Source organism: Trichosurus vulpecula, chromosome 1, assembly GCF_011100635.1.
Source record: "Trichosurus vulpecula isolate mTriVul1 chromosome 1, mTriVul1.pri, whole genome shotgun sequence".
Lineage (NCBI taxonomy): Eukaryota > Metazoa > Chordata > Mammalia > Diprotodontia > Phalangeridae > Trichosurus > Trichosurus vulpecula.
Window position 1 is genome coordinate 312,856,509 of NC_050573.1, and position 25,767 is coordinate 312,882,275.

At 35.2% G+C, this 25,767-nt stretch overlaps 1 protein-coding gene across 5 annotated transcripts in view; it reads left to right on the forward strand.

Annotated features, from left to right (window-relative positions):
* Positions 1–25,767, forward strand: part of DROSHA (drosha ribonuclease III) — a 112,382-nt gene that overhangs the window by 61,800 nt on the left and 24,815 nt on the right. For 4 of the 5 annotated variants that reach the window (XM_036754184.1, XM_036754193.1, XM_036754201.1 and 1 more), the window contains 8 exons: positions 4,036–4,143; positions 5,258–5,396; positions 5,889–5,949; positions 6,461–6,529; positions 12,592–12,651; positions 15,307–15,406; positions 19,036–19,138; positions 21,202–21,272. In XM_036754184.1, the coding sequence (XP_036610079.1) occupies positions 4,036–4,143; positions 5,258–5,396; positions 5,889–5,949; positions 6,461–6,529; positions 12,592–12,651; positions 15,307–15,406; positions 19,036–19,138; positions 21,202–21,272 (711 nt within the window). The remainder of the gene's footprint in view (positions 1–4,035; positions 4,144–5,257; positions 5,397–5,888; positions 5,950–6,460; positions 6,530–12,591; positions 12,652–15,306; positions 15,407–19,035; positions 19,139–21,201; positions 21,273–25,767) is intronic. The other variant, XM_036754210.1, reaches the window with a different exon arrangement.

The window sequence follows — 25,767 nt, forward strand, 5'->3', positions numbered from 1 at the left end:
AGAAGAACTCACCATCTTTTTCCCCAAACCTTATTCTACTCCAAACTTGCTTATTCCATTGAGAGCTTCACCACTCTCCCAGATCCCTCAAGTTCACATTCTTAGTTCCTCACTTTCACTTATACATATCCAGTCTCTTGTAGACATTACTTTCTCTTCACTCATAACTACAACCCTAGGTCAGAACCTTGCCTGGACTACTGTATTTGTTTTCTTAACTAGTCTCCCGGGGCTCTCCCTCTCTTCATTCTAGTCCATCCTTCACTCAGCTGCCAAAGGGATTTTTCTAAAGCAAAGGTCTGACCATGTCAAACCTGTTCAATGAGCCCTAATCCTCTTCATTACCTCTAGGAACAAACATATAAAGTCTTCAGTTTGGTGCTCCTTACCATTCCAGCTTTAAACCATATTTCCCCTACAAACTCTGGTCCAGCTCTACCAATCTACCTGTACTGCCTCCAACACAGCATACCATCTCCTGTCTCTGGGCCTTTTCACTGTCAGTTTTTCCCCTCATCATTGCCTTTTAGTTGTTCTGTCTTCCTTCAAGACTGAGCTTAAAGGCTACTTTCTGCAGGAGGGAGGCCTTCCTAGCCTTCCAGCTGCTAATGTCCTCTTCTTTCTGATTATATTGTGTCTACTCCATGTATGTATCTCATAGGTACCTAGTTGTTTCCATATTTCTTTTTCCCCCTCACCTTTAGAATGTACACCCCTTGAGGGCAGGTACTGTTTCTACTTTTCTTTTTATCCTTAGTTTTTAGCATACTGCTTGGCATATAGTAAATGCTTAATTTGACTGATATATACATATGGATTTATACATCTATATAATTGTATTAAAATAGTCCCCATCTCTTATTTGTAAGATTTCTAGCATAAGATGAGCATTGTTTTCTTTGTAATACTTTCTTGATTCTGTTTATATAATTATAGATTCAACTGTCTAATAATACCAACTAATTGTTTTCCTAAAGTTGAACCATCCTTACATCCCTGCTATAAATCTGATTTGATCATAGTACATTATTTTTTGATACATTGCTCAAATTTCTATTGTTTTTGGGCTAAAATCTGATTTAAAATTTTATCAGCAGCATTCATTATTGATAGTTTTTTAGGGTTCTTTATCTTGGTTTGGATTTTAGGACCATCCTTCCCAAAAAAGGAATTAGAGTGCTTTCTTAAATTTTACAATACTTAGGTTTTATATAATACATAGGTTTTTTTAATAGTTTAGGTATTAATTGCTCTTTATGTATTTTGTTCTCTTTTAAATGTTTTGCTTTTATTTTCCTTTGTTGGTTATGAATTCATCTTCATTTTCTTTTTAAATTAAAGACATCAATTTTGTTATTCTTTTCAAAGAACCTTCCTTTTTACACTCCCATTGCATTATTAAAAGTTCTGGTATTTTTGCAAAGAAAAGCCCTTGTTATGAAGTAAGAGACATTCTAATAATTTTAAGTTGCTTTTGATAATGTAATTTTAGAGAAAAATACAATTTCAATAGAGTAAGCTCAGGCATTTCCCTTAGATGTTCTGATTTATATGTGGATACCACAGTTTCTTGAATCAACAGATTATTAGCTTCTGTAAGGCTTGGATTATTCCTATCTTTTTAAATCCTCTCTGGTTCAGTGTTGACACAAAGAAGGGACTCAGTAAATGTTGATTGAATGACTGGGATACAACTAACCTCATTTTAAGTCTTTAAAAGGTATTTATTGTTGATGAGCAGATCCAGTAAATATTTTATGATATAATAACAGTTCTTCCATCTCTAGAACTCACTGTTCCAGAATTCACTCCTTCATTCTCATGATACATACTAATGAAATAATAGATTAAGTGTGCCCTTCAATACTGTTGAGAAATAATTCTTGTGTACAAATGAAAGTCAGGAAATGTAAATTTGTCATGCATAAATTCCTTTTTTTTTTTCCCAAAACAGAAGTAACTGCTTTGTGGTTTAAAAAACAACTACAACAAAGAACAGCCTGCAAATCACTACTCCCACCATCCCCAAAACCTGTCCAACCACCTGAAATTGGCAAAGAAGTAATAGATTCTGGAAAGAAAGAACTGTTGGTGTTCATTCAGAGACAGAGCCTTATATTAGTGACGTGGTTTCTTATTTTCAGAGACCAAATAATTCTAGATGCTTATGTCACACAGGGAAGAATCATAATCACCATTAAATAGCACTTTTATCAATAAATGCCCTTTCTCTGTGTACTGTGTACCTATTTGTTGTTCAGTTGTTTTCAGTCATGGGCCATCCCCAGTTGTCCTGATTCATATCTGGCTGCTGGACCCATTTGGCTCCCAAGGAGAAAGGGAGGCTGGTGACTTTGCACAGCCTTCCCTCACTTAAATCCAATTCACTTGCATATCATAGCATCACCTCCTTGATGTCATGGTGGTCCTCTTTGAGAATGAAGGACAAACAGCAGCAACCTCTCTTCAGTCATATTTGACTCTTTGTGATCCCTTGTTGGGATTTTCTTGGCAAAGATACTGGAATGGTTTGCTGTTTCTTTCTTCAGCTCATTTTACACAGTAGAAAACTAAGGCAAACAGGGTTAAGTGACTTGTGCAGGTCATATAGCTAATAAATGTTTGAGGCCAGATTTGAATTCGGAAAGATGAGTCTTTCTGATTTGAGGTCCTGCACTCTTATCCCCTGTGCCACCTGGCTACCTTTTCTGTACCTATGGTGATGTGTTAATATTTAATATTATTGACCGCTTCTTTGTGTAACTCTGGCTCCATTAGCATCTTACATATGTAAATACCATTGCTGTATCTTTAAGAGTCAGTCAAAATCTTTTCACTGTTTAAACATTTGTTCTGTGAGGAGTTTGGGAGCAGATTGAGAAGTTGTCTATTGTTCTTGTTAGATAGTAATTAAACCCATGGTAACTGATGGGATCACAGAGAGAGAGAGAAAGAAAGAAAGAGAAAAAGCTTGCTAAACCAAATGTACAGTGTCCCAAAAACCCAGAGCGGAGAGATAATATCTAGTAAGGGAGGGGGTGATCAACAGAGTCAGATACAATGGAGAGGTAAAGAAGGATGAGGTCTGGCCCTTAGCATATCATTAGTGACTTTGTGGAGAGTAATTTAATTTAAGTTATGAAGTTGGAAGTTAGTTTGCAAAGTTTAAGGAAGGAGTGAGAGGAAAGGAATGTAGACAGCTTTTTCTAGGCATTTAGCTGAGAAAGTGAAGATATATAGGACAGTAGCTTGAAGGGATGGTAGGATCTAGTGAAGGTTTTTTTTTGTTTTATGATGTGAGGCCATGTTTGAAGGTAGTAAAGAAGGAACCTGTAGATAGGGAGGGGTTGAAAGTTAATGAGAGAAATTGAGTGAGAGAACCAAAGTTGGGTGTGTCCCAAATCATGTAGCCGATTTCTACCCCACTTCCCTCATCTTATTATGGCCTCTATCACAATGGCCATGCCATTCCATTTCTGGCTCTATAATTCTTTGCTCCCAGTAGCAGTGCCAGCTGCTCCTAGGGACTCATTTACACCTACTCCATGCTGTCTCTGAAGTTGCAACACTCCCAAAAAGATAGTGGCCTCTCAGTATAAACTCACCTCTCCCCTCCCTCCATACTCATTCCCTGAATCTACCAGAGAGTACCTGTTTTTGCCCTCAGATAAACACTTTTTCCACATGGAAATTTTTTTTTTTTAACAGCATCCCCTTCCTAGGGTAAACACAGTCCCCCACCAACCTACTTTTCCCCTTGTTTCTATCCTCCATTATTCATCCCATTCTTTTACAGTCTCTTCCTCCCCAATGGAATTATCTTTCTCTTGGATACTTGGAAAAATTTTTTGTCATTGAAATTAAGTGTAACCATTTAGAGTGTAGAAATGTGGGTGTATTTTGACTTGCTGTTAATCTATAAGTTCTCTTGAATTGATTCCCCCCCTCTGCCCCCTTATTCAGAGTGCTCAGCAAGAAAATTTTTCCTTTTACCAAGTAAATCACATTTTAAGAGGTTTTATGCATTTTTCCTAGCACGCAATGATGCTTCCTGTTTTGACCCATCATATCCGTTATCACCAGTGCTTGATGCATCTTGACAAGTTGATTGGATATACTTTCCAAGATCGTTGTCTGCTACAGGTAAGAACCATTTCTTTTCTTCCTTATCTAAAAGACAAGATGTTTCTCATTCCATAAACACAGTTTACTATATGTTCTCCTCTTGTAGAAGAGACATTTAGAGCAGAATTTCTTAGTCTAAGGTTATGATTTCAGGTGATCTAAGACCTTTAGTGGGAATGCAATTCTACGTATTTTTTCAACTCTTAACTGAAATTTGGCACTATTTCAGTTATTTAAAAATATTATTTTGAGGAGTAATTAGTCTTCATCAGACTGGTAAAGTAGTACATGAAAGAAAAAAGGTTTATAAACCTTTCTTTAGAGTCTTGACTTTTTATCCCTTCTTCCTTTTTTTTTTTTTTTGGCACTTTAAAACACTTTCTCTCTTAGCGAGAGCCCACCCAAAGCCATAGTGTTAAATAATTGATGTTCTTCTGCGTTTGATCCCAATCACTCTTTTCGTCATTTATCATCCCTTTTACTTAGTGTTCTTGTTCCCAGTGGGTTGAAAAGTCATTCCTACTAAGGTATAAAACTCACTGGCAAGTCTTAATGTTATCATTTAGAGGCATTTGTCATTTGAAAGGAAGTTTGCTGTAATAAAAAGAACCCTGGGCTTTTAGCCCATGTCTAGATTTGAATAGTTTCTAGCTGTGTGACTGTGGGCCAGTTAGGTTTACATATATGAGGTTTAGTATCCTCATCTGTAAAATGGAAATAATGTATTCCTAATTCACCAAGGTTTTTGTGAGGAAAATGCTTTGTAAACTTATAAATTACCTTGTGAATATAAATGACTCATTAAAGAATGAATCTCTAGTTTTAGGATTTCAGGTGAGTTGGATAGAGGTATTTTTTGAAAGGGGGAGTACTTCCTATTACCCTTGAAATCATGCCAAATTGATAAACTGTTATGCTTAAATGCAATATTTGCCCTGTGTATACTCTGATAAGTAAGCAAATTTGGATTAGGGAACGGGAATGGAAACATCGGGGTTTGTAGCATGACTAGGACTGGAACAACCCCAAGAGAATAGCCATTTCATTCTTTAGGGGAAAGAATTGGAAGGATAGACAAATGGCACCTATGTTGAGAGACTGTAAAAGTGAATTTGTTTAATCTAAATTTTAGCTAGCAATGACCCATCCCAGCCATCACCTAAACTTTGGAATGAATCCTGATCATGCTCGTAACTCTTTATCCAACTGCGGCATACGTCAACCCAAATATGGAGACAGAAAAGTCCATCATATGCACATGAGGAAAAAAGGTTTGCTTGGATTATTTTCAAGATGTTCTTTCTTCCACTGCTAGTATTTCAACCTTTGCTCTCTACTGTTATTTCAAGGATCTTGGGAAGGGAAGAGGCCTTGGATTATTATCTCAGTCTGGAATGATCTACTTTGTAAATTTTTTTGATATCATTTTTAGTGTCTCTGAGTCCTCATAAAGTAATAACATTCCTTTTAAATAAGTATTATAATAAGGCTTGATTTTTTTTTAAATGATTTCTCTCCCAGTAAGTGAATTTCATTGGATTGTTCTTTTCTTTTGGGGAGATTCTTTTTGTGTTTTACAAAGAAATAAGTATAAGCTGTTGTATTCATTTATAATTCTAGAAACTTACCAAGTTGTTCCACAACTATGAAGCATCATAAAATTAAGTTGGCACAAAGTAGATGGTGGAAATTTATTTTGTTTGTTTCTCAAACAGTGTTTGCATGTGTGTTTGTATTTTCTCTGTTCTTTATTTTGAAAATAGGAATTAACACCTTAATAAATATCATGTCACGCCTTGGTCAAGATGACCCTACTCCTTCCAGGTAAAACAAAACAAAACAAAACAAAAACCTTGTATTTTGGTTTCCTGCTTGTATCATTTTAAAAGATGCTTTTATAAATGTACTTTATAGAGGAGTACTCTGAAAAGTTAGTGTGTGTTTTTTACAGAGTACTCTAAAACACCTACAAAAAGCAGTATTTTATCATCATAAATATTTTCATTATTGTTTTTCTTGGAATATGAAAAAACAAATAACATTTTAGTTTAGTGTAACTTTTTTTTCATGTAAAAATTGATTCCCCTCCTCTGTACGCCCTCTCCCCCAATTGTTTTCTTTCACTTTGGATCTTCAGCTCCAGTCACATATGTAATAGCTGCTATCTTTGTAAGCATCTGTCCCCCTTCTCTAAATGTTGTGGAATACTGTATGGATTCAGGTTATGTGGTATGTGGCTGATTAGCTCAGTTGGTTAGAACACATGCTAATGAGGCCAACTAAGGTCATTCGTTCAATACCTATGGGGGCCAGTTAGAATCATTCTGTTCCACAGCCACAGACTGAACCCGAACTCCAGCAAGCCGTCTCACAAATGTGTGCCCTTGAGTGCAAGGAAGATCAGGTGAGGAGAGTATGGATGGATCAGCGCAAATCTGTCACCACCACTGGAAAATGATATCCCGTGAGGAGCTCAGTAGTACAGTGTATCATATTTGTAAACGGAGGACATTGTGTTATTTTTCTGAGGGAAAGGAGAGGAAATTGCCTCAGATCTCGTGTGTGTGTGTGTGTGTGTGTGTGTGTGTGTGTGTGTGTTTTACAAAAGTATACAGCAAATTCTACAGAAAATGATTATTTGAGAGAGGTACTTATAGGAATCTAGTAATGATTGCATGGAAAAAAGAAAGATGGGGTGAGGCAAAGGGTGACATTTACACAGCTAGCATGATAAGCGCTTCAGCTGGCAAAGTGCAGTAATAATTTCTTTTACCAGCTTTAGGTAATGTGATTTCTTCCTCCCACCCCTTGTGCCTCTTTCCTCATGTGTTGTACCTTTCTGTACTTGGCTTGTCCTGGTCCCCCATCTTCTAGAGGTATACCAAACAAACCAGAATCTCATTTTAAAGCTCGAGATTAAAGGTGGTCAAACAGCTTCCTACTGTGCTTACCAGAATATTCTGAAATGAGAAAAGTATTATCCAGTTACAGAGTCTTCACTCATGCTCTCCAGGACGTTGTGAGCCATGATTTCTTCAAACTTGTCGTGATAGAAAAACTCTAAGTGATCAGTTTGTGTTTTAGTTAATAATATAATGATATTGGAAGTTAAGCTAAGCAGTTACTACAGTGATGTGCATGCAATTGGCACTCAGTTAATGCTTTTTGATGTTTCCCAAATCTAACTTGCTATTTCAGCTATACCTTTTCTAGCATTGCACAACTCTCAGGATCTTCGTGTTTCTCATATCTTCAAAGCAAACAGTTACAGCTGCATGCAGTACATGTACTGTATTCCAAAGTTTACTGCTATTTTCATCTCTTTTCATTTAAAGGTGATACCTCCCAAGACAACAAGCAGTCTTTTCTAACTGTTCTTTGATTTGTGGCCATTGCTATTATTTTCAGGATTTAGCCCAAAGCCTTTTCTCAGAAAGACCTTCAGTTCAATGGCTAAGTACCAGGCTGGTCTGTCTTCTGCTGTTCCTCAGCAGTCGACAGCAAGGCCACATTGGAACTACACTCCACACTGTATATTCTTCATTCAAAGGAAGTCTGATGAGTGTTAAGAAACTTGAGGCGGTTGGTTACCTACTATGTTATTTTTTAGTAATAGTGAATTCTCTTTAAATAATTTACCCTTTCCTTTTTGTTACTGGATTTCCTATTGTAAAATTGGATTAAATAGCATAGAAGGTATTGGAGGTCTTAAAGTAAATGCTACAAAATCATAAATAGACATACCTGCTGCCAAAAGCAACCACTATTGTACACTAGCACCTGTGAAAAGTGGTGCCCTTGATCTATGTGATTTTTTCCTGAGAATAATAATGCAGGTGGGGTCCCTTTGCAAAGTTTTATCTGGTATTTAACTTTATGGTAATACCCCAAAATGCATTATTACTTAGGAATTGGAAAAACCAGGTGAGTGAGAGGAATGACAGTAATCCAGATCTTTTGAATATATCAGCCCTAGTTTTTACATCTCATTTAGGATCTCAAGGAGTTTAAAAAAAATGTTGGAGACTTTTAAGATTAATAGCTGTCAGTCCAGTTACCTGTTGGAATAGAATAAATCTTTTCTCCTACGATGTGTCAACTAGAATCTCAACAGCCAAATAATGATCCTACCCACCAATTTTTAAAGCCTGTTCAGGGAAGTTAACCACATCTGTCTCAGTTGAATTTTTATTTTTAACTTGTAAGTTAAGATGGAAGTTTGTCTTTAAAAAAGTCTCTTAAGGTTTGAGGCTTTAAAAAATAAATCACAAAAGTATCTCCGTATCAGTAAGACATTTAGAAGGGAGGTGCACAAAAGATGGTGATACAGGTATTTGTCCTATTTTGTATTGACTGAGTCAAAGAGAAATGATGATGCCAATGCTCATTGAATGTGTACTAATTTTTTTTAACATATTAAGGAAACACAAAAGATTTAGAAAATTCAGCCAGATTAAATTGCTTATGTTCATGGGACAGTGACTGTGCAAATAAATATTGAACTCATTGCTCAGAACTTTATTATAGAGTAGAGTGGAGGTTGTATCACCTTCTAGAGAAGAGTCCTTTTTGTTACGAATGCTGAAGAAATTCCTACATTGTGTGGAAAGTTGAACTAGATGATCTCTTAGGTCCTTTACAACTCAGAGTCTCTGATTATATGGTTTGTATGCTTCAGTATCTAAGTATCCATGAATGAATTCTGAGATAGATTGGCCTTAATGCTAAATTCCATTCTTTGGCAAATGGTACAATGGCCCTGTAAATATTACTGTTGACATTGTCTGGCTTGATAACTTCTATGTTAACCCTGTTTTCACAGTGTAATAGTTTACTACTCACATAAACATGAGGACCTGAGTTATCAGAAACTTATTAGGACATCTAAAGAGAGTGATTTTTAAAAGTATGTTAGCTGTGGACATGAGACAGAAGAGCAGAGGAAGTATTAGCACATTCCCTAACAAAGACTAACAGTCCCAAAAGTTAATTTAAAAAAACCAAACATAAGCTTAAAAATTGTTCAACAGAATTGTAAAGTTTGAGATAATTCATTCACTACCGTGATCTATTTGTAAATTTAGTTGTAAATGATACAGTAGAGCATATATTCTAATAAAGGGAAAAATTCTTAATCCCTGATAGTCTTCCCATTTATTAAAACAACTGAGAACACCAACTGTATTTTAATCATTTGAATGATAATCTACATTTGTAGTTAAGTTCCTGGTTAAAACCTCACCTCCCAAATTTTACAAAAAACACATCACAATAAAAATCTCATTGAGCCAATATAGTTTTATTCAAAATATTGTGTAGTTCAAAGTCATTTTTATTCTCTAGGGGATTATATTGCTTCTTGTTGAATAGAATTACAGGATAATCTAAAAGTGATTAATTAAAAGTACTACTTTTTTTAAACTCGTTCTCCCCCTACAATTTAGACCATTAAAATTTTGTTAGGATTCCGTGAAACAGCATATTTCTTTGTTTTAAAAAACCTATATCATTCCTCTTTATTCTCCAATCTTTGGTGTTATAATAATAGTCACTCTAAAGACTAATGTGCAGTCATTCAATTAGTTTTATGGGCTGATAATTTCTTTCTTTTAGTGCCTTTGTAAATGCTTGAATTACCCTTTTTTGGTTTATATTTTATGGTAACACAGGTGACTAATCATAGGACCATAAATCTAGAACTGAATGGAGCCTCAGAAAGCTCCTCAGTTTATAGGTGAGAAAACTGAGATCGAGGAAGATTGTGACTTGCTCAAGTCACATGGAGAGTGTCAGAGGTAGGATTTGAACCCAGATATCCTGATTCCAGAGGCAGCAATCTTTCCATTCCACCTTAGATGTTTGTTCTGTTTTATTTTATAGGACAAAAAAGCTTGTAAGCAGCTTATAGGAATTTCTGATAAAATATGTTTCTGAGGCATTTCTGTGAGTCCTCAGGTTTTTTCCTCAAGGTATTTTTAGATATCTTCTTTTCTTGGACTTACTTAACATGTTCAAAAAAGGCCTCTGTTAAAAACCGTCAGAACCCAGTTTAAATTTTTCCTGTTAAAATTATTTTTCCTTAAAATTAAAAAATTGGGAGCAATAGGTTTCCTACAGATAAGAAATTTGCAGCGACTGCATTTCAAGTGTCTAATAAGACTTGGGAAACAGCTACTGGGTCTTTGCTGTAGAAGAGGCTTTGCATGCCAGAAACATGCAATCAGCCTCCAGATTTTTTCTTCCTTTAGTTCTAATCCATCCCCTAGGACCAGAGGGTCTGAAAAATTGGAATGGGAAAGAGCTAAGAAACTACTATAGTAAAGAATCTACTATATCTATTCATCTTTTACCTTTTACTTTTTCAGATCATTGGCATATTTACTTAAATACTGGTGTTATCAACTAATATTAAAAAAAAAAAGGAAAGAACATCCTTGTTTTGTGAGAGGAATGCTCCTAATTCTAAATGGAACAATCAAAATCAATGGAATAATTTCCAGATAGAATCATAATCACCATTAAATACCACTTCTGTCAATAGATGCCCTTTCTCTGTGTACTATGTACCTATTTGTTGTTTAGTTGTTTTCAATCATGGGTCATCTTCAGTTGTCCTGATCTGGCCACTGGACCCAGATAGCTCCAGAGGAGAAAGGGAGGCTGGTGACTTTGCACAGCCCTCCTTCACTTAAATCCAATTCACTTGCATGTCATGGCGTCACCATCCTGATGTCATGGCCTTCTTCAAGAATGAAGGACAAACAGCAGCAACCTCTTGATATAAGGAAATTGATCCACAGGAAAAGAAAGTGCTCAGATTTTCTTGGATGGGAAGTTTAGATTCTATGGGATCCTAGATTTAGAGCTGGAAGTGACTTTAATGGCCATCTAGTTCAACACCCACCTTTTAGAGATGAAAAAGCTGAATCTCAGGTTAAGTAACTTGTTGAAGGTCACACAATTGTTCTTGACTCCAAGGCCAAAGTTTTGTCCACTGCACCACACTACCTTTGAAGAACAGGATATTCTACATCATTCCCCACATACCATCTAAATTCTAAATAGAAAGGCAGAATTACTAACAATGAAATTAATTTCATAGCATATTACTTGTAAAGTTATCCTGTTAAAGTGAAAAGAGCATTGGATAAGTCCTGTGTCTTCTTCTAGTCCTACCATTTCCTAACTTTGTGACCTTGGAGTCATCCTTTTGATCTCTTTGGATCTTAGTTTTCTCACCTATAAAATAATTAACAATAGCTGCCTTGTTACTTTTCTTTTTGCTTTATAGAGTAATTGTTAGGATCAAATGAGATATCAAATACTTATGAAAGTTCCTTGTAGCCATAAAGTATTTCTGAAATACAAGCAATTAATAAGCATTATTATAATAAATATAATTATTGTAATATATATAATTAATAAACTTAGGAGCCTACTATATGTCACACACTCTGCCAAGTGCTGGTGTTATACAGGTAGACATGAAACAGTTCCTGCTCTCAGAGAGCCTAAATTTAGCAGCTATTGCTGTTTTTACTCAAATAAGTGATATGGTAGTTAGGGTTTTTAATAAGCTTTGTACAGGTCTCTTGTGTAATGTATACAGTGTATTTGTGCCCATTTGATAAAACTTTAAAATCAATTTTAGTATTTTAAATTATTATGATGACATACAGTTTAACATGCTTTTGCTGATAGGACATTGTTGGTCATTTCTACACTTTATTTGATGTCAACTACTTATCAGGGAAACATTCTGTGACTAACATTATGCAAGCATGAAAAGATTATCCATTTTATAAGCTTCCAGGAACTTTTTTATAAAACAGCTATATTTTAGCAGAAAGGTAACTGGAGGATCCTTCTGAGGACGTGGTCATGGTCATTCTTAGCACATATAATGGATCAAAGTATACCTTTAGTCACTTAGGTGGAAAGATTTGCTCTCAGTTGGGTCATAGAATCTTGGATTTAGAGCTGGAAGGTACCTTACAGATCATCTAAGCCAACCTTCTCATTTTACAAAGGCCTAGGGAGGTTAAAAGACTCGTCCACTGTCTCACAGATTGTAAAGATTTGAATTCAGGGCCTTGGACTACAGATAAAATGCTCTCTCTACTGTACCATGCCATCTGTCTTAAGTTGATAAAGCCTTTAAGTTCTGTTTCCTAGGGATGTTCACAAGTAAGGAAAACTGATCCAGATGATAAGAAGATGAAATTAAACCTTCACTATGTCAGGATATTGTTATTGTATTCCAAATGCCACCTTCTAAAAGAAGAGTGTCTTAGACCTCAGTGCTGAGAATAGCGGTTTAATCACATGGTGTCTTTTAGAAATAGCCAAGTAGGAGTATTTTCTTATCTAAGAACTAAACCCTACATTTCTTTTCTTTAAGTATACATATACTCTTATACATAGGGATGCACAAACATGCTACTTTAAATGATCCTCTCTGTACAGGATTAACCACAATGAACGTTTGGAATTCCTGGGTGATGCTGTTGTTGAATTTTTAACTAGGTGAGTGTCCTTATTGTTTGCCTATTAGTTCTGTTTCCAGGTACTTCATCTCATATGTTGCCTTCTTTGCAATTAGTTCAATGAAATAAAGAAAGCAAGTTTTGATGGTTCAGTCTTTTCTATCCTCAGTGAAACTAAAAAACAGCACCTCTCCTACTGATTGCCTTAGAACCTTGCTATTACTGATGGTATAATCAAAATTACAAGATAAAAGGCTCTGTCTGCCCTGCCAGATTCTCATTAAAGTTCCTCATGACTATAAGACATCAGCTTGTCTTGGACCAAATGCCTTCAAGCTTAGATTTAATGTATAGAGAAAGTGATATGTTTGAATGCAATTTTTTTTTCTGTAATTTATCTTCATTATCAACTCCCACCCTTCTACTTGTAAGGCATATATGGATAAGTGATTAAGAATGAATGGCACAGTGCTGTTTGTTTCTCTCTCTCTTTTTTTTTTTTAAAAGCCTTGTTCTGAATATTTGAAAATCTCAAAATGTTTACCAAGGAAAGAAAATGCAAAGAAAAAAAATAGCCACAACTGAAGAGTTAATATAACTGATTAACAGACTGTAGTGGTATATCATATAAATAAATAGTATTAATGATAAATTGTTGTTGTTCACTCAGTTGTGTCTGACTTTGTAACCCCAATTTGGGGTTTTCTTGGCAAAGATATTAAAAGTGGTTTGCCATTTCCTTCTCCAGTTCATTTTACAGATGAGGAAACTGAGGCAAACAGGGTTAAATGAGTGACTTACCCAGGGTCACACCACTAAAAAGTGTCTGAGACCAGATTTGAATTCAGGAAGATGAGTATTCCAGGCCTGGCACTCTATCCACTATGCCACCTAGCTGCCCTTTGCATTTATGATTGTAATTTATCATATAATGTATAAGTAAAAACAAATACACATTTCACTGTACATAATATAGCATTTATACTACATGTCGTAGGGATACTTTTCCAAAATTTACTCCTGTTGGAGAATTTTGAGTAATTCTTTTAAATGGAGCACTTTAAAATTATTTTTCTGTTAAAGGTCTTCATATTTTAAACATATAAATATAACTATTGCTACAAGTATTTTATAAACTTCTATGGGAGGAAAGGAAAGCGTTTCCTTTTCATTTTCTAAAGTTCATGGATGGTAAGTACCTTATGAAAAAGAGATAGCTTTTAGAGTTAAAGATCTGGATTTAAGTTCTACCTCTGGCATATAATGGCTGTGTGACCCTGCACAAGTTACTTATTCTCTCAGTGCCCCAGACAATTCTTTTAAGACATCAGTTGTCAAACTTTTTGATCTGAAGACCCCTTTATACTCAAATTTTATCAAGGACCCTATTCCCGTTGCTGCCCTCCCTCCCTCCCAACTTTTGTTTATGTTGGTTATATACATTGATTTTACTATGTTGGAAATCAACACCAAAAAAAAATTGACATGTCTTAATATTATTATGGAAATAGTTTTGACCTCATGGAATGCCTTGAAAGAGCTTCAGGAATTCCCAGTTGTTCTGAAACTACACTTTGAGAACCACTGTTCTAAGACAAGTTACAGTATAGGTGCTAACCTGCATTGGTAGAGAAGTTTCCTTCCTAGCATTTACATTACTATTGAAATTACAAGAAGAAGAAAAACTTCAATATAATGTCTTTTAAAGAGTCACCCCCTACCGCTCTTCGGCCCATCCTGTGCTCTCTTCATATGTGCCTCAGCCACTTTAAGGTATGAAGAAGTTTCATTCAAATCTCAGTGGACAAACAGCTGATGACGAGGGCTTGAAAAATGGCTTGGAAATTTAGGAAACACAAAAAGTTTTACCCCCTCCTATCATTCCATTTTTTATTCTAGCCAGTTCCAAAGCCTAGTCCTGCTTCTGTCTTCATGCAAGGCATTGAAATAGCTCCGTAGTGAGCTTACAGTGGAACCATGTGTGAGACTAGCTTTTCTGTCAATGAGGCTATCACAAATGGGTTGTCAGTCTGAAGTATGGTAATTGCAGTTACAGGCACATTGTGCAATGACTAACTTTGATAAGACTTGTCTCTTCTCAACAATGCAAGATTCTAAGACAACTCCAAACGATTCATGATGGAAAATGCTTTCCACGTCCAGAGAAAGAATTATGGAGTCTGAATGCAGATTGAAGCAAACTGTTTGCTCTCTGTTTTTTGTTTTGTCTCTTATAATTTTTCTTTGCAACATGACTAATGTGAAAATATGTTTAATGTATATGGAGAGCCTATATTGGATTGCGTTTTGGGGAGGGGGAGAAGGAGGCAGGGGAGAAAATTTGGAACTCAAAAGCTTGTGGAACTGAATGTTGTAAACTAAAAATAAATTAATTAATTTTTTAAAACAATTTTTAAAAATTTAAGTGTGATAATTCGGACTTTTCAGGCCTGTGTTTTTCTTCAGCCTTTGCAACTCCAGAAAAGCCTTTAATGTGAACAGTCCTTTTTTGTGTGTGTTTGCCAGTGAATCTATTGTTGCTGTTTAAATAATAAGACACATTCCTGAAACATTGTTCTCCTATGAGTTATATCCAAATATTGTGTTCAGATCTTTGTGAATTAAAGCAACAACTAGAAATTTATGAAATATATTTATTTTATATACGATATGTATACATATATTTTTTTTCCAGCGTCCACCTGTACTACCTGTTTCCTAGCCTAGAAGAAGGAGGATTAGCAACCTATCGCACTGCTATTGTTCAGAACCAACATCTTGCTATGTTAGCAAAGGTATGTAAAATATTTAAAGCATTAAGCTCCTTTTACAGTGGTGTCTATCATACCTTTTTTTTCAACCTGTTGCTGGTTTTGCATTTGAGTAAAAGAAACTTAGTCATTAGTTTCTCAAGTAATTCTTTTGGCTTTTTTCAAGTTCTTTGAGGGAAGGAACAATTTGTAGTCCAGAACAGAGTTTCAGCTCTTATTTGGGTTGTGCCCTCTCCTGGGCACCTTTGTGAGTTCAGCTACCAGCTAATGAATTCCACCGCGAGTTGACTTAATAAAAGATGAGGAAATAATTGAACAGATGTACAGAGTCAGAGAGTTAAGCATTTGGTATATAGAAACTTGGGAAAAATGCAAGAGAAATTGAATATTTCATACAGCTTACTTTAGTGTGTTTGTATTACATTTACTTTTTACTAATAAGCAGGATAATGGCTTTAGAAAAAGAATAAATACTTCCATTCATTTTTCTTTATTTTTATGTTAATTTCTTAGTGGGATTTTTTTAAACCCAGTATTCCTAAAAGGTTTAAATTTGATACAAAATATTTAATTCTTAGTAAGAGGCTACTATGATTTTTTTTTATTTTGATCTAGCCAAAGCATTAATTTTCTTCATTCCTATCCGTGATATTGTAGAACAGTGACTCAGTGCTTTATCTCATTCTTGTTTTTAAATTATTTTTATTAGGAATAACTGCAAGACTAACAAGTTCCACATACAGTAAAGTTCCACTCACTTCTTAATGTACATTTTCTTATTTGATCTTCCAAAAAACCCTGAGTCTCTAGTGCTGCAGATTTCCGTACTTGCAAACTAGGGCTATTGCCTTAAGGCCAAACAAAAGAGAAGAAAAAGAAAGAGCAGCATGACAACAAACGCTTCTACTTTTTTGATTATCTCTACTTTAAAAGTTTAATATTTAATAGAAAGATTTGTCTAAATGTTTTCTGATATTTCACATATATCTCCTATATTCGTTGTTGTTAATATAGAGATATTTTCCTCATTGTTCCCTTGGTAGGTTACATTGTAAAACAATAGATTACTATTAAAACTGTTCTTCAGTTATTTATTGAGGAAATATTAGAGTATGGGAAACTAGCTTAACATAAAAATTGAAAATGCTCTATAGTACAATGACTGTTATCCAAAAAAACTAAAAGCATGAAGTTTCCATTCTGACTGATATGTTGATAGGTGCTACAGTCTGGGAAATAGAAATTGAAAATGAAAGTAGCCAACTTTGTTCTTTCCGGGTTACAGGTTATAATTGTTTTATTTTTGATTGTGCGAAACATATGGTATATTAAAGTTCTGGGTACATTAGATAATCATCTAACATCTTGAAAATGGGAGAGTGTTATTTGAAGTAAGTAAACATCTCCTATATTAGGTATGATAGCATGTGTTTTACAAATATTACCTCATTTCATATATTTCCTGATTCACTAGAGCATTAGACCCTGGTGTTGATGCACCTTATATTTTGTTTGACTTGGGTCTTTTATAGGTCTCTGTCTACCAATGCTATTAAAGCCAAGATTATCACAGCAACTAATCCGCTTAATCTTTATTATTGATTCACTTCTATTGATTTCCAGGTGTAGACCTCATGTTTTCCAAGTACTAAATAGTTCTGTCATTGAGAATTTTGTGCTCTACCATTTTCTCTGAAGTCCACCTGCTCCATGTTTACCATAGTTTAGCTGAGCAAGAGATGATCCCTTTAAAGAGAATCTGTACAAAATTGTACATTGTGAAAAAATAGCACTTTCCAAAAATAGAAACTAATTTCTAAGAATGTATCTCTAAATTGTGTTTCTTTCTATATGCCTGCCTCTTAAATATATTGTAGGGGGATAAAGATGAAAATTATTAGGTGTTGTCATTCAGTGTAAACTTTGGTACATAGTAAGGGCAAGCCAGTATTAACTCAGACATAATTTTATAATACATAAATCTTTCCTCTTAGGGTAAAAAAAAAAAAAGGAAGGAAAATCAAATTGGAAGGAAGGATGTGTTCATAAGTAAGGAAATTCATGAGCCTCACATAATAGTAAATCCACTTCTCCCAAGTATTACTCAGGAGAAGCTGGCAAATAGATTTCCCTATTTAAGCTATGAAGTGGAAATAAATTATGTAATATAGCCCATGACATGCTAGGAATAGATTTTATTTTATGAAAGTGGTAAAAGGGGTTTATTTCATGTGGCTTCATTTCTAGATGAGTTTCCATATGAAAAGGTAAACTAGGTTATTAAGAAATCACAAGAGTTAAAATGGTACAGCAATGTGCACTTCTTATTGCCACTAACTTTACTTCCTTTCAGCTTCTTATTACCATTCCTATGGTAGTAAGAATTTAGTATACTTGTACTGGGATTACTTAAGTAGGTCCTATTATATGCAGATGGTTCAAAGGCTAGTTACTTGCCTCATCTTCAGTACCACTTTGTTTTTATTTTATTCTTTTGGATGGAGCCTGTGATTTCATTGGCATAAGCTCCAGATGACATCTGCTTTATAACTTAGTCTTAGATAGTTTCTAGGGAGCAGTGAAAGGTTAAGTGTCTTACCTGGAGTTAGACAGTTAGTATATAGCAAAAGCGGAACTGGAGCCCAAATCTGCCTGATTCCAAGGCCAGCTCTATCTATTATGCCATATTACCTCTTTTAACAAATATTTCCTTAGTATTTACTACATAGAACACTAGGGACCTGGCATATCTCTCTGTACTAAGTCAGCACTTAATAAATGTTTGTTGAATTCTAGCTTTTACATTTAAAAACTAGAAGAGTTTTGCTTTCTTCCAAGGTCTTCCATATGATCTTGGACAAGTTACTTAATCTGTTGGGCTACAGTTTCTTCATCTGCATAATAAAGGATCTCCAAAGTCCTAACTCTACAGCCGATGTTATGAAAACAATATTTTGAAGTATTCCATTGGGTACAACCTAACATTGAATACATCAGTCCCCTTTAGTTAACATAGAGGCCATCAGCAGCACATGCTTGAGGAAAGAAGGGGAATAGATCTTTTGAACCTTAGACTGATTTTGTAGCCCCAGGAATGCTTTAGGGCAAGGGTTGGCCAGGGTCTTCAGGGATTCCATGTAAAATTTGTTATTTGTGGTTCAGCATAGGTATTGTGTAAGTAATTGGATCAGTTCTGGGCACCATGATACAGGGGAAGAAACTCTAGCTAAGGAGTCAGAGGAGTTGGCTTCAAATCCTACCTCTCACATGTTCTACCTCTGTGACCTTGGGTAAGACACTTAAGCTTCCTGAGGCCTCTGAGGTCTCCTCTGACTCTAAAATCCTATGACATCCTAAAACTTTTAATTCATTCCTAGTAGTTCTGTTGCATTTTCTGAGGTTCCTGGTTAGATACGGTTCCCGTACTTCCTTTTGGATTTGATAGCCTACATGAGAAAGAGATTCAGGACTGACTCACTTTCAAAAAAAGACTATGTATACATCAGTAGCACTGACCTGACTATAGTCATTGTAAGTGACAGATTTTATAGTACTTTGTAATGGTACTTTGTAAGTGTCAGATTGTTATGATAGATTTTGATTGATTTGGTTTTTGTATTTGTTCTTACTTTACATTATTTTGATGTTTATAGAAACTTGAACTGGACCGATTCATGCTTTATGCTCATGGACCTGACCTCTGTAGAGAATCAGACCTTCGCCATGCTATGGCAAATTGTTTTGAGGCTTTAATAGGTAATATCTCTTATTACAAGTCAGGCTCTTTGTTGCAAAGTTTTGGCACATGAATACATTTTCAGATATAAAATGCTTAATTGAATTGAATCTAATTCCATTCGAACATCTATTAAATGTGTACTATTAGCAAGGAACTCTTTGGCTCTGAGAATACAAAGGTAATGAATTAGTCTTATCTTCAAGGAGCTTTCGCTCTCTTTGAATGGGGTGGGGCTGGGAGGAAAAATACAAGAGATGTGTGAATACAAATTATCACCCAAATAAAAAAAATCTGGGGATTTCCTCAACAATAGGAGTTTGGGAGAGATCTTAAGAATCCTTAGGTAGGAGGTAGAGGTGAAGAAAGAGTGAATTTTAGACATGCAAGACAAGTTGTGCAAAGGGACAGATGTAACAGTTGGTAGCAGTTTATAGGAAATAGCTAGCAGGCCAGTTCGACCTGAACCAAAAGTGTGTAGAAGGGAATAATATGAAATAAGAATGGAAAAACTGTGAAGGGCTTTAAAAGCTTTCAGTCTGAAAATCTGTAGATATTCAATAAAGGAGCCACTGTTCCATAAGCAAAATAAAATTGGCCTCAGTTACAGGAAAACATGAATACTAATTAATTAGCGGTTATCTAATGTCTTCAGATTACTTATGTTAAGATAGATGAGGAAAACTTTGAAATGTTTAAAAATCAGTTTATCTTTTGTAGAATTCATTCAATGAAAAACTGGAAAATTATAAGGTAGATATTAAGTGTATATGACCACATTTCAAAGGTTCTGGCCCTTATGTTCTCATTATTGCTTACTTTCTTGGAAAACAGATTAACGTTTGACAGTCTATGTTTTCCACCACAGTGCTTCTCAGACACTCCATTGTAGCATGCCAGGGACTGTATCTTATAGCAGGCATTGCCAGCTTGAACAGGACTGCCAATTCTGGCTTTTACTAACAGAGGTAGAAAAACATAAGGTATAATTAACCTGACAACAAACTCTTTCTGAGGTTCAGCCTGGATAAATTAGAAAAAAACTCATCACCAGAAGGGTGGCCACTCAATTTTTTTTTCAGCCTTAATGACTCATAAAAGATTGTTCTTTAAAGCATTTTAAACCACAAAGATTTTTTGATCCTTGTCAGTAGAGGGAGCACTCACACTGATTAAATCACAGATCCTTGAAATAAGATGTAAGTCTTCTAGAGTAGTAATCACCTTAATTTTATTTAATATTTAATGTACACACTTTGCTTAATAGTTACTGTATAGATATGAACTCCTACACTTATTTGAGACTCTTATTGTCCAGTTTATATTGAACAGCAGAATTGTGCCCCTGAGCCCAGGCTCATGTTCATCAGCCTGTGACTCTTCATCTGAATAGACTTCAAGCTGTACATTTTTAAAAAAAACTTGATGCTTTGCCTCAGATACCTACTAGGAATGTCATTTTACCCTTTGCCAACCTAAGTTTCCTCATCTGCAAAATGGAAATAATAGCATTTCACAGGGTTGTTGTGAGGATTCAAATCAGGTACATGTAAGGTGCTTTGCACATATTAAAGTGATGTATAAATTAGCTATCATTAAAGAAAAGTTAACCATAACTTGATGATTCCTAATTTATTTGCTATAGCCTTTTTTAAAATTTAATCGTTGATTTGATTCATCTTAGATGCACACCTTTTCTCTGAAGTATGCATTAAAATGAGAAGCAAAAGGTTATATTTTTAAATCTAATGCTCTTACAGTTCCTTTTACAAGATTCAGATACATCATCGCTTCATGAAATTTTGTGCTTCCATCTTCTTGTTTTACACAATTTTAATGCTTTTTAAAAGAAAATTTTACTTTGCATTTAAGTCACTTTTGTAGTATAAAATAATACTAAATTAGAGGGAAAACTTTATTTTTTTAAATAATCACTTCTATCAAGTTGCTGTGGAAATGAGTTGTTTGTGTATCTGTGTGTGTGGCTTTTTCCTTTTGGCAGTGGGCTAGAGCTTACAGGGATTTGTAATTTTCTCCGAATTAATAAAACACTTCTTTTCCACATATTGTTCCTGTCATGTAGGAGCTGTTTACTTGGAGGGAAGCCTTGAAGAAGCTAAACAGTTATTTGGGCGTTTGCTCTTTAATGACAAGGTATTTTAACTTGAATTATTTGGGTTTCTTCTTTCTTCCTAATTGTCTCTTTTCATAAGATTTTAATTTCGGTAAAGCTTTTTATATTTTAGTGAGTAATGGGATCAACTAAGTAAAATATATTTGTTTTAATAGGTATTTAATATAGAATTAAAGGAATCAGATCATTCTGATTTTGTTATAAATCTTTTAAGTTTTAAGCATTAAGTCTTTTGGGACACCCTGTATTAAAGGTAGTAATTTCATTGCTTTGCATGACAAGACTGAGAGAATAAAGAATTTTTTTTTAAGAAATTTTAGTTTTGAGACATTTACTAGATTCTAAAGTAGTTCTTGATAGCAAAATGTTTTATTTGGAAGTTTTGTATTACTAGAGAGAGCCTTAAAAGGTGTATTTCTTCTATACTCAAACTAAAGAATTAATGTGACATTTATAGAGTTAAGGCCATACTTCAAATTGAAGTAAGTTATCATAATTTATTGTAATAGTCTTCATAGTGCAATAAGAAAATGGGTAGTAGGCCTGTATTCTCAACCATTATGACCCCTTTATATTTAATGGTATTTTTCATTACTGTTATATGTGAGGCTTCCAAAAAGTAAGAGTTAGGATAAAAAAGGAGCGTGCACTTTTTAGGCTTAGATCTTTTTTTCCAGGATCTATGTAGTAGTTCATATATTTCATCCTTTAGGAAGTGTTCTGAAGGCAGCACACATCCTCTTACATATATAAACATTTCATGACATAGACATTTTAAATCATGTGTATATTTTGCATAAAGAAACTTTTATGACTTTATTCAATCTTGAAATTTTATTAACCTCAGTCATTACACTATATTTTATATCAACTTCAGTGTCCAGTGGTCTTACTTCAGCTTTATAAATGGGATTACTGAAGACCAGGTGTTTTTTGTTTTGGTTTGGTTTGGTTTATTTTTTTTTTAAGTGCAGGTCTTTTGTGAAACTGAACAGAGCCCAAGTGTTTAGAGGTATACTGCATGCTTGCTTTTTGTGACATTCAGACTTATCTCTGACACTTTAGTGTTGCTCTTTTCTTCCTTCTCTGTGACTATTTGTATTGGTAATTAAGGTGAGACTTTTTTTACTGTTTTAGAATGCTGAATTAATTAAGTGTCTTTGATTGAGTCTTACTAAGTGCAAAGCCCCAGGCTGGTTAGTAAAATAGTTTGCTAGTTTGAGAGGGGCAAGAAGCCCCCAGGGCCCTAAGGGGAGTTGCTAAGACCAGAGCCAATAGTATGCACCTAAGTTCTGGTCCATCGGATGACATCTAAGGATGGTGTAAAAAAGAGAAAGCAAAGTTGTTTGTTTGGGGCTCTCACTCCTGGAGGAGTGTTGATGTTGATGCGGAGACTCTGGGCACGCCATCGTTAAGAGCTCCCCAGCCCATGAACCCAGATGTTGATGCTTTCCTGGTAACTATGAATTGTGATTTGAATCAGATAAGGTCTGTCTGTTGGTGTTTGTAATTTGTTTGTATTTGCTCTGAAGTTCAGGATGCTGGCTTTTCTTCCTGAACTAAGTGAATGATATTTGTATATGTTTGATTAAAGTAAGATTGTTAACCCCTTAATGTTACTTTCCTTAGTAAAGCAAATCAAAAGAACTTGTGCTGGCAGCTCTTGTTGGGTCTTACACCCCACAACAGCTGTTAGCTGAATTGTTGTTACACTATTCTCTCCTGCTTTATCTCTAGCCATCTTCTTCATGGTTCCCTTTCTCTTTATGTTTTACTGACAGGCCATCCACTCCCATTGTTACAACTATCACTGCTACATGAATGATGTCCATATCTTGCCAGCATCTCAGACTTAACATCTGCACTTAGAACTAATTATCTTTTCTCTCCAGAAAAAAAAAATTAGTTCTCCTTTTGATTTCTCACTTCTGTCAGTGACACAAACCATCCTCATAGTCAAACTATGCTTGAAATTTTAGCCATTTTTTCGTGGCTCCATCCATTTTCCTTACTTCCTATAGCTAACCAGTTGTTAAATCCTGTTATTATTACCTCCACAGAATCTTTTATAATCTTCCCCTACTCTCTATTTTCAGTGTAGTTGCCTTCTTAACCTCTAACCTAGACTTATTTCAGTAACCTCAGAACTGATCTTCATTTCTTCCACATCCATCTTTCACATCACTGCTAAATTAGTGTCTAGTATTGGTCTTGTGATCCCCTTGCTCAGAATTGTTCAATGGCTCCCATTACCTAATTCCTTTGCCTAGAATTAAGCACCTTCCGTAATTTGGCCCCAAAGTAACTCCTCAAACTTAGAACCTCCTACTTTTCTTTATATACCCAAAGCACCAGAAAGACTAGACTGTTTGCTATTCCCCCATGGCTTCTTAATTCCATTCCCCCTCTTCCCCCCGTTTTACTCAAATTCCATCTCTTCAATGAAATATACTCTCTTACACCTTTTCCCTGTCAAAGTAATCTTTCCCTATAAACTAACCTTACACTTTTAGCGCCTCTCCTGTTTCACTTTCATGTTATAGTTGTTTGTATACATGCCCTGTGTTTCCTATTACTTCTTGTCTGCGATCTCCATGAAAGCTGGGATTATTTCTCATTCTTGTCTGTATCTTCCAACATATGCATTCAATTAGTGGTTTAGGTAAAGTTATATATAATACTTCAAAGGAGGAGGAGAAAATGAATGTAGACCAAAGTAATGGTTCATATAACTAATAGTAGTAATAATACTGATATCATGAGTTGGACCTTGAAGGAAGAGTAGAATTTGGACAGATGTAAAGAATACTCTCCAGGTAGGAAGAACAGCATGAGTAAAAAGCACAAAAAACAGACAAGAAGAGTGTGGTATGTTTGGGGAGTGGTGAAGTGACATCACTGGTTTGACAGGAGTGGAGAATTCATATTGGGGGAAAATTAGAAATAGATTATTTAATGTTTACCTAGAGAACAGGACTTGCCTAGGATCATTGAAGGTTTTTGAGAAAAGGGGAGATATGAAAAAAGTATCATTTTTAAGAAAGTTTTAATCAGCCGTAGATTGGAATGAAGAGAGAGTAGGAACACAAAAGCCAGTTAGGTGGCTATTAAAGTCATCCAGCTGTGAGATATTGAAGGCTTGGATTATTTATGGTGGTGACAGTGGAATTAGAATGAAAGGGCAGGTTCAATAAACTGTCATTCAGTGATTATTTTGTGAGGAACATTGTCCTTGAAGCAGGAGATTCAACGTTGAAAATAGGACCCAGTCCCTTACTTAAGGAGTATAATAGTGAACTAAGACCATCACAGATAAGTATGATACAAGGTAAAATGTGTTCACAAAAGGTAGTTCTGAACAAATTACTATAAGAAATATTGGGAATGGGAGGAGGGTGAGGTTAAGTAAGTCGTCTTGGAAGAAGTGGCTTCTGATCTGGACCTTGAATTTATATAGAGTTGTGGAGTACATTCCAGAGACGGAGGATGATCTATACAAATACACAGAAGAGGGAGAGGGCAAAATATGCTCTTGGAATAGCTAATAGTCTAGTTCAGCTGGTATGTTTTATTCATGAAAGGAGTAGAATCAAATAAGGTTGGAAAAGTGGGTTGAGAGTAAACACTTAAATGGCAGCTTAATTAGTTTGCCTTTTATCCTCAAGATAGAGGCAAACCATTGAAAATATTTTCTCTATGTTAAGATGATTTTGACAACTGTAAGAAGGTTGAATTGAAGAAATATTAGACAAGAAAATCAGTCAAGAGACCATAGACTGAGTGAGAAGTATTGACACAATGGTGCTTTAAAAAGTATACATATAGAGTGTCTATAGACTCACTCTTGTGAATCCTCAAACTCATAAAAATAGCAAAGTTGAAAGTAATCTCAGAGACCATTTAAACCAACTTATCCCTGAGAAAGATGCCCCAGGAGTCAGTCTGACCTTTGCTTGAAGACCTCTTGGGAGAGGAATCACTACCTCCCAAGTCAGCTCATTTTACTTTTTTTAGAGCTAACTACTTGTTAAGAAGTTACTCTTTACTTCAAGCCTAAACCTACCTTCCTGGTTCAGCTCTGTGGGATCAAGGAGAACTAGTCAAGCTCCCTCTTCAGCATCTTTTTGACATCATGTCTTACCCAAAATCTTCTCTTTTGGACAAGAGACCAGTCCACAGAGTGCTTGATTTCAAGGCCTTTTCCCATTCTGTGTGATCCCTTCCAACTTATCAGTACCCTTCTTAATATGATTTCTAAAATTGTGAATGACTTCTGCAAGGTATTATATTAGCGTTCTCTATAGCCATTTTAAGTTTTCTGCAAAATGTAAGTTAGAAAAAGAATCATTTTTAAAAAGAGCTTTTAACTTTTTATATTAGTGAGTTTTTTTTAATTTCATTGCTTTTTTTTTTTTTTTTCGACAAAATAATTGGAGACACTGAAGACAGTTTAAGTTAGTGAATATACTTTTAAAAGAATTTGTTTGCCAGCACTATTTTGAATTTACGGTAATC